This window comes from Symsagittifera roscoffensis, chromosome 4 (assembly GCF_963678635.1).
Source record: "Symsagittifera roscoffensis chromosome 4, txSymRosc1.1, whole genome shotgun sequence".
Taxonomy (NCBI): domain Eukaryota; kingdom Metazoa; phylum Xenacoelomorpha; order Acoela; family Convolutidae; genus Symsagittifera; species Symsagittifera roscoffensis.
In genome coordinates, this window is record NC_087065.1 from 19,336,014 (window position 1) to 19,345,909 (window position 9,896).

A 9,896-nucleotide genomic window follows, 5' to 3' on the forward strand; every position below is an offset into this window, starting at 1 on the left:
GATAAGTTTGTAGAAATATGTCAGCGTGAACAAGTGAATAGAGTTAAAAAAATGTTTTTGTTAAACTACCCTATAAACACTTTTTAGGGAACGTTCATTGTGATTTTATGAGAGGAGTGGAAATCTGGAAAATAATTTCGGGTAAATTGTATAACGAGAGGAAGGGCTTTAATTTGATTGAGGGTTTATAACAGGAAAGAGCTAGAGGAGGAAAAATTTATGAGTGTATACGTTAAAAATTTCAATCATTTGTCGGTCGCGATACTGTGCAATCAGGTGTGATAGATTTCTTTAATATGAAATGGGGCCAGTTTTTGTATTTTGTTCTCGAACTCGATTTGATAAGAACACTATTTTCATGAGTGACTGCCCTCTTACGTAGGGAAGTAATTTTTGACAAGTTTGAAAAAAAACTTAAAAAATGGATTTTTGATATTTTTTTCAGTTTTCCACTCCCTCGTAAAGTTACAAAAAAATGTGGCTCTTTTTCCTTTTCCCCCCCAACTGCAAATTTTTATATTTGAAGTTACTGTTCACTTTGTTCGATTGTTATGAAAATTGACAAGCAGACTAATTAGGCCATGACAAACATATTTGGTCCTAATAATTTACCTTGTAAAACCACTCGTTAGACCATAAAATTCATGTTTAAGTGAGGTGGGGGGAAAAGGAAAAAGAGCCAAAAATGTTAAGGCACTTTTCCACTACCTCCACTAAAGTTACGTTGTCACAACGTAAGAAAATTTGCATAGTGAACAAAATAATTATTGTGAACACAATTGTTTTTCCTATTTTACGTCGTAACGTCACGCATTCAGCCATAATAACACGGAAACCAACTAAAAAAGGAAATTTTAGAATGTGGGGGAGTGGAAAAGAGCTAAGATTGCTTTTGAATAGATCATGTAGAGTTTTGAAGGACCGAAATGTTGTAAGCTTCTCTTCAATTGTTCATACTGACACGTTGTATTTGCAGATAAGCGCATCAAAAGTCATCCTACCCGCAGTCATAAGAAAAAGAGAAAATAATCGATTCTCTTACAATTATAATTGTATTTTTTATCAAAATTATAATTAATTAGAAGCGTCAAATTTAGATGTTAAGCGATTTATAATTCGTCATGATAACATTTTTTGTGGCTTAATTATATTTTTTCCGAAAATCTCTTATAATCTGTTATAAAGATTGTAATCCTTGTTTCTGTCAAAAATCTCTAAAAATGATATGTCTTGTCACACTTTGGTTCATCTGAACACAAAGTTTTACAACAAAATAAAAATTCATAGAGATCCCTTCATATTAGTTAAAAGGTTCCCGTGGTAGGTGAAATGTCACTTTTGTAAGTAAGTCATGAAACTAAAGCAGTGTGCTAATATTTTATTTGTCAAAAAAATTCAGAATGTGCATCATGAAACAAATATAATCAAGAAGAAATGAAAAAACAAAAAACGCTATTAATTTGAATTGATTGGAAAACTGTTAAAACAATTTTCCCATTTCCACATAAACCAATGTCTAGAAAAAGAAAAGAAATATAGGCATTTCAGGTGCAATTTGGAAGACAAAATGTGCAAACAAAGTAAATTATGAACAGTTATAATCGATTATAATGGATTTTTTCTGCAAAACAAATGAATTAAAAATTCGGATAAGAATAATCGATTATAATCGATTATAGTGTATTATATTTAATTATATTTGATTTCAAAAGAGAGATAAAAATCAATTATTAATTGATTAAAAACAATTTTTTCCTAATTTTTGTAAGACTGGTACTAAAATCATCTTATAACGGATTATTAACGCTCGAAACTGGATGCGGGTAATAGCCTTTTCTAAATCAAATTTCAAAAAGTTATCATATGGGAGTGTAAAAATGAGGAACGGCTCTTTTTCCTTTCCCCCACCTGCAAATTTTTTCCCCCAACTGCAAGTGAAATTTTGTTCACGTTATCTGAATGTTACAAAAATTCAAAAATTGGCATGCAAATTAAATAGAGTATGACAAACGTATTTGGTCTTGATGGTTAACCTTGTAAGACCGCTCGTTACACCACGAAATTGATGCTTATGTGAGGTGGTGGTGGTGCGTGGGGGGGGGAGGGGAGAGGAAAAAGCCGCATGATCTTTAGGTTTTTTTTAAAACACCTATTTGATAAATGTAGTTACAAGGAAAACTACAAGGAAAATGTAGGAGTTGGCCCTTTTACTCAATTTTAAAGATTTTGTTGAAATCTTTGAAAAAAAAGTTTTTCCTTAGATTGTTTAAAATAGATATCAACAAAAAGACCAGCTACTATTCTGTGTGCTTGTTGTTTCCCTTGTTTTTTTTACCTGCGTTCTATTTCTACAGCCTTCAAAAATTTCAATGGAAGGAATGTTTGTCCCGTTTTTGTTTAGTTCTTGTGTTCTCTTGTGTTTTCTCAAAACCTATTGCGCCATATCTAAGATTATACATTCAACTAATTGAAATTTCCCCGGGAATATTTTTACTTAAAGCGCTGGTCGGAAATTTTTAACACAAAAAAAACTAAAGCCATAGAAAATGTACAAAAAAGAATTGCCTTAGAAGACGTCCAATTTTGTTACTTTTCTCAGAAGCGAGCTTGTCAATTCTGAAAACCAACAATCAGTGAAACTTATCTGAAAAACAGAAAGTAGAAATACTTCTTGTATGAGCAGCTACTCCATGTATTTTGTACAAAAACCTAAGTGATTTTTTTGTTTTCTTTTTAGTTTGCATCTAACTTGCAAAATTTAAGCAAAGTCAGAAATCGATTTGTTTTATTTGATATTAAGCAATCGCTTCAAACTGGTTTATCAATCTGCCGATTTTTTTCTGCGAAACAAATGAATTAAAAATTCGGATAAAAATAATCGATTATAATGTATTATATTTGATTATTTTTGATTTCAAAAAGAGAGATAAAAATCGATTATTAGTTGATTAAAAAGTCGATTGATTAATTGACAAAAAGTTAGGCTGATAACTTTTACATCAAAAAAAGAATCACTCAATTATTTATATCTCATACACTCAATTTCAACCGACTAAATTATTAGCATGATATGTTCTACCAAGTTCTAAGACAGAAACATTAGACTGCGCTGAGCCTGGAGGTTCACAGCCTTGATTCAGTGTCATAGCCTTGAGACTTCTGTGATACTTGGTAACAGAAGTGAGCGGACTGGCGTCAAATGAACTTCAAATAAGCACATGGTCATACTCAAAACCTCTACGGTCAATATTTTTGTTTCTATGATTGCGTAGAACACACGCGCACAGCTGTGCACAGCTGCGCACCATTCTTTCTCTTGCTCCACGTTTGATACGGTGCACTAGGTTGATTATACTTTCAATTAAAGCTTTTGAGAACGAGCGACGAGGGAATTATTCAGTTCCATTTTTGAATCAAAGTATAAACTATTTTTCATCTCCTACAAATTGGTTTCATTGTCTGACCAATTTACCTTGCCTAGAGATTGAACGCCTGATAGCCATCACATATGAACTTGTGTACATGGATGGAGCCAATTCATTTTAAATTGCGCGGTCATTAAACAAGTAAATCGGAAACCCTAGTGTTTTCCGTAATATTGACGAATGGTTACATGAAACGTTCCGAGTAGTTAACAGCCAAATTCGAGAACGGAGGTTGGCGGTAACCTAAACGAGCTTCTGGAAAATTGGAAATCAAGGGAGCAACGGTTTTTGCTTTCATCTTTCTACTGGATACGCACTCTGTTTTAATAGATCTATTACATATGTTTAAACTTACATATTATGAAATAAATTCGGATTTGGGTGCGAGTTTTAAATCGTTGTCAGACTCCTACTGAAAAACAATTCAAAACCTGAAAATTACAAAAACTCAGATGTAGGGTCCAACTCTACACTTTGAACCGGAGGCATTGTCTCAATCATTTCTTAAGCTGGCAACTCAACCCAACCCTTAATTATATCTGCTTCAATTTGTTGTCCTGAACTGTCTTTTGCCAATTTTTCTCATGGTACTAATTTTTCTCATGGTACAAAAAAAAATTTTTTAAGCAGGGGAAAGTTTTTCATCTCAAATTCATTGATGTTAATTCTCCTTACGGCTCAAATTATAACATGTAGTTATTGATATTGATTGTGGGGAAAAACGGGGGAAACAACAAAAAACTACAAATTTTTGCTTTATCCAAAAATTCTGTTTTCAAAATTGCGAGACCTGTTGAATTGCAGAGGGAACCTTCACGTTTTGGCCCCGATACGAGCAATCTTCTATCGTAGAGCCTGAAAAATACTAATAGTGTGGGCTGTAATTCAAAAAATAGTTCATCTTCGATTTTTTGTTAAGCTATGACCATTGCATTACGAATTTAGAAAATTGCCATTTTGGCTAACATGGAGTATAGAAAGCGCAGATTTTTTGAGTTTGCTTTTAACAAGAAGCGTAGGCAAGGAAATCAAACTGCTGAAAAATTATTTTTTTTTAACTGCTGAAAAATTATTTTTTTTTTAAAAAGGCCAGCTTTCTGATCCAAATAATCTAGTAATAAACGCAAAGTTCATCAGTTGATAGTTCAGGTCGGGTAAGATTTACATAACAAAAGTTGTTGTCAGCTTTAATGGAACATAATTTTATTATGTAAGTAGAACTTTGGAGCATTGGAACAGCAGCCGTCATGATACCTGATCTGTTATAATAAACTAAGCAAACAGAAAAGCTTAAAGAGACTTGCGGGCTTTAACCAGACACAGCAGCGGTTCCCCGTAAAGAGCCGAACAACAACTAACAGTCTTTTCCCAACTAACAGACATAAACGTCTTACTTTAGGTGTCGCGGCTCACGACCTACAGAGCTTTCAATTCTGTATTGATTACTTCAAACTATATGAGGAAAAATTCGTGTCGACCAAGGCTGAAGTCAACAAAAAAAACATATGCTACGACGAAAACTGTCCCAGTCTTCATGATGATAAACTGCTGGTTGACTTATATGACTATTGGTTTTATTGTGAATACGAAATGGGAAATTACAGTGAAGCACTTCGCATAGTAAAAAAAGCGTTGGAGATAACAGGCAAAAATGACAGACTCGAGATTGGCGCTGAAATGATTTTGGAAAAAATTCAGCAATCAAAAAACGCATCTAAAAAAAATGGTATGCCAGTTGAAGAAACAGATTTATGCCGATTTGGTGCTTTTCCTGATTCCAAAAGACGGCAAAAAATGAAAGGTTTCAAAGTTTGGTCTGCGTGTAAGTACTCCACAAACTGGAACCCATCATTGGCGATTCGCCCAATCAAATCCGAAGTGCTTTCGAAAAGTCCTTTCATTGAATTCTGGCATCAATTTCTCACTGACAAAGAAGTTGACAAACTAAAAGAATTGGGACTCTCTGCGCTGAAAAGATCAACTGTCGCGGGTGATACAGGGTACATTGAAGCTTCTTACAGAGTGAGTCAGTCTAGCTGGTTGGATGACTCTTTGAATGAGACAGTCGCAGCGACCTCCCGGAGGATAAGTGATATGACCAATTTCACAAGAGCGGGAATGGAAACTCTACAGGTTAGCTTGGATTACGTGGATATCATCATCTTTTTTAAACTAGTATTGAGCATCAAACTATGCAAACATTGTGCGTTCAATTTTTTTTTTCAGTGCGCTTCACTGTATGAAATGATTTGTTTTGGGTGAGGGAGAGTATTTTAGAAATTGGTTCCTTTGATAGCATCCACTTCTCTCTTTCAGAAAATTAGAAAATATTCATTCAGGATAAATTATTATACGATGGTTTTCTGACTAAATTATGCCAAAAGTGTCCGGTCTTTGGCCGAAGTTCGCTTCGCAGAGATAAACCGAAGCAGCTGCTGGGTAGGGTTGCTTAACACAGTATAATCTTAAGATGCTGGTGACTGTCTTTTTCAGCGTCGGTCAATTTTGTCAAAATTGGTCAAAGAAATCATCCCTATAGTCTTTTTTAATATTTCAGCTAATCATGCGCTCCGAGGGCCGCGCATTGCGCTAGGCTTAATTTGAAAATTTATTTTAAGTTTTTGTTCCGGCTATTTGAAAAATGTTGAGGAACTTTGTATTCGGGTTTGCTTTTTTTCTTTTTTTTCCGCGCAAATTCAAGCACCACAAAAAATCCTCCGAATCGATTGAATTATATATCAAATTAAAGCACTTTCATTAGTGATTCGAACGACTATATTCGAGCTAAACAGTTTGTCAAAAAATTTTTTGCAGGCATATAGTAGCTTATCTAAGCTTAATTTAAGCCGTGAACTTAGTTATACCCAAACAAGAATAGTTGTTGATGTTCTTAGCGCCATTTTGAGAATCAAAAACTTTAAAAACTCAAAAATATCTCCAAAAAAAAGTTCTTAATTTTTTATGCAATTTTTTTCCCGTTTTTCTAGTTATTTTCCTACAAAATTTTTTTTCCAAGTGGCTTAGTTGATTATATTTGTCGCATATGCCTAAATTGATTTTTTTTGTTTAGATCTTACTATCACACCACCAGAAAAAAACGACACTAAATTGGAAAAAAATTTATTCTTTAGAAGATATAGTCAGAATATATACTGCACTTTAACTGGCTATCCTTGTAGTAATTGCAAACATATCGACACCAATGGAAAACAATAAATAATTCACCTTGGAGTTTTATATAACAACAAGCGCATACCGTGTAATAAATTGCAGGAGAAACGAATGCATGAAATTTTTGAATAAGTTACCTTGATATTCGACCGCTTAGCTTTTTCGCAAATGACACTTCACTAGTAATTGGATTGAGACTATTAAAGAATTTTGCTGCCATACAGTACTGATTTAAAATACCCTGACTGAAAAAAAAGTAAAAACTAACAACAAATACAGATAAAGTTTAAGCAAAAAGCAACAATTGTTTGATTACTTTTTTGTGAACACCATTTTTTTTAAAAAAAAACTGCTATTTAACTTCAAGTTATGCTCCCATATAAGCCTGTTAGAGTAAGTGTGAAACAGTTGTGAAATAGTTTAAAGTATGGTAACAGGTATTGTCTATTTAATTTTTATCGTTTAAAATACTTCCAATTTTTTTGTTTTCGAGTAATTTGCAATATTCGGCCGAATTAACGTTTCCATCGAAGAATACAATATCTCATTCCCTAAATTTTTTTTAGAGGTTTCAACATCACCCTTTTTCCAACAAACTTTGCATATAAGTGATTTTGTGAAGTGATTTGGATGATAACGATGTAATTTGGATTTTTCTCAAAACTTTTGGCGTTTTATGCATGAAGTTTGGAGTATTTTGGTGTTGACTCGTGCTTGAACAATTTAATGAATTTTTCTGGCTGATAAATTAAAAGCTGGTTGTTTTTTAGAAGCTTCCGAGACTTAACAAAATTAATTTTTTTTTGCAATCACGTAGTTTTTTTCGGGCCGTCGATGTTTTTGGCTCCAACATTTGTCCATTTTGCATCTTACGGCATTTCTCAAAGTAGTCCCAAGCTGTAGATATAGGAACTTTTTATTCAATATTCCTTTAAAAATATGGCTTTATGACGAAGCGAAAAAAACCAAGAAAGGTAAAGCAAAGTTTTTTTTTGGTTTTTTGAAATTTATTTTGAAGTTTATTGGGACAGAAGTCTGTAAAAACACGTTAGTTTTAACTAAGGAGAGTTTTTTGCCGAAAAATATTATTGCCGACATTCTTTCACTCCTTTTAATCCGGATAATTTAAATCAGCACAGTATGTTGTAACGAAAGTAACGGAATATTTGTGCTCTGGATGGGTTTTTTTTTCTTCTGACAAACTTCGACTTTTTAAATAGTTTTTTTTTGTCTGAGTTTTTTATATCGTTCAAAAGGTGTTGTTGTTCTGATCTTAATTATGAAAAGGTATTTTTTCTGTGATTTTTTTTCGTAAAGTTATGGCGGTTTGAAGATTGTCATTTTGACCAACTTGGGACAATTTATGCGCGATATAATTCGCGCTATGAACGCGTAAGCGGAGATTTAATTCATATTAGAAATTTTTTCAAAATGGTTGAAGGAAGCTTAAATGCCATAATTGATGTGTTACTAGGAGCAAAATGTATCACTTTGTGCTTTATATGGCGTGTGGGGGGATGATTTTCACAAAAAATTTCAAATTAAAAAAAAATTCATTTCTTTTTTTTAAATTTGCCCTGATACGAGCTTTGCCCTGATACGAGCAGTCGTAAAGTTTAAAGCCGTGTCTTAAGTGCATTCTAACCAACTCCGATGTCATCTAACATATAATCGGGGACAGCTTTTAATCACCATTTTGAAGGAAACTCATTTCTCGTTTCGTAAATTTCTTCATAGTAATATTAAATTTCGGTAATATCCTTTGCTTCAGGGTCTGCTATTTTGACTATGTATATTTTTGCTATAGAGATAAGACACGCCAAAACATCAATAATTCGGCTCGTTACAGCGTTGCGTTTCAGAAAAACTACGCTCTTACTAAAATTAATTAGTTTAATAATAAATTAATTTTAATTAATTAGTTTAAAATTAGTTAATTTAATTATAAATTAGTTTTAATTTATTAGTTTAAAATAAGTTAGTTTAATAATAAATTAGTTTTAATTAATTAGTTTAAAATAAGTTAGTTTAATAATCAATTAGTCCCTTAGCTGAAGTCCTCCCCTTTTCTAGACTAGACATTGAAACTGTTTTGTTAGTGCATTTAGAAATCAAATCACGGCTGAATGATATTCAATATGATATCACGCTTGACCGTTTGGAGTTTTTTGATCAGCTCTAATTGCGCGGGGAAAAGTTGGCTCTATGCCATTGTTCCTTCTCGCTCTTCGACATCTTCGGAACAAAAGAGACTCTAAACCTTTGCATAATTCCAGATCGCTAACTACGGAGTCGGAGGTCACTACCAAGCACATTACGACTTTGCCTACGAAACCGACCAGAGCGAAAATGCGAAAGCTTTTTTAGCCGACGGAAACCGAGTGGCCACTGTCCTCATGTACCTCTCAGATGTGGAGCTGGGCGGCACGACAGCTTTTATTGATGTAGGGATAAACGTCACTCCTGAAAAAGGCGGAGCTGTCTTCTGGTATAACTTGGACAGAAATGGGTCAGGAATTGAGGAAACTTTCCATGCAGCTTGTCCTGTGCTAGTTGGTGTGAAGTGGGTTGCCAATAAATGGATCAAGTACAATGGACAACATCATGTATACAAATGTCCCATCCGTTTAGAGGAATGAGAATCAAATCAAATGCAAGTAGCGTGGCAACTAGGGGAGGGGGTGATTGCTTTTGTGATAGTCAAATCTGGTTGTCAAGTTTTTCAAACAGTTTCTGATTAAGTTCAAGTAGTTTAGGTCGGAAAAAGTTGGTCCTACTAACTTGAAAGTTTTTGAAGTATCGAACTTGTTTTAGCAGAATCCAATGCAGAATCCAATAGAGGGTTTTCTCGATAGTCAAATCTGGTTGCTAAATTTTTCAATTGTTTTTTTTTGGTTAAAATTCTCCAAAAGTACTCAAAAACGGAGGTTTTCTTAAGAAAAAAATCCAGTAGACTGTAATCAGAGCTAAAAAAATGTTTGAATTGATACATGCGCTAGACACTGTATTTGACGTATAATCAGGTGCCATATCGAATTTTCTCCAGGGAGGCTCCAAAATATTTCTTTGATACTTTTCTACAAAACCATTGGACTAAAAATTTCTGGAACTCAATAGAATAATCAATAGGCCAAAAATGTCTTTAGAGCATTTTTTGAAGATTTCGATAAATGCATTCAAATTGATGCATTCAACCCTCAAATATATTGCTTGTAGCCGCCTAAGGCAATTTTAAATTTTTTTGTTGTTCAACCAATGGATATCATAAAACAGTAACCCCACTACCCATAAACCCGCTGA

General features: G+C 33.7%; 1 protein-coding gene across 1 annotated transcript; it reads left to right on the forward strand.

Moving 5' to 3' along the window:
- The first annotated feature begins 5,015 nt into the window (after positions 1 to 5,015).
- Positions 5,016 to 9,242, forward strand: LOC134844785 (prolyl 4-hydroxylase subunit alpha-2-like). The gene is made up of 2 exons (XM_063861602.1): positions 5,016 to 5,558; positions 8,873 to 9,242. The coding sequence occupies exons 1-2, from the start codon at positions 5,016 to 5,018 to the stop codon at positions 9,233 to 9,235; spliced, it is 906 nt and encodes a 301-aa protein (XP_063717672.1). The 3' UTR covers positions 9,236 to 9,242.
- The last annotated feature ends 654 nt before the right edge of the window (positions 9,243 to 9,896 follow it).

Coding starts and splice junctions, on each gene's coding strand:
- LOC134844785 (XM_063861602.1), top strand. CDS start 5,016: ATGGGAAATTACAGTGAAGCACTTCGCATAGTAAAAAAAGCGTTGGAG. Junction 5,559..8,872: donor CGGGAATGGAAACTCTACAG/GTTAGCTTGGAT, acceptor GCATAATTCCAG/ATCGCTAACTACGGAGTCGG.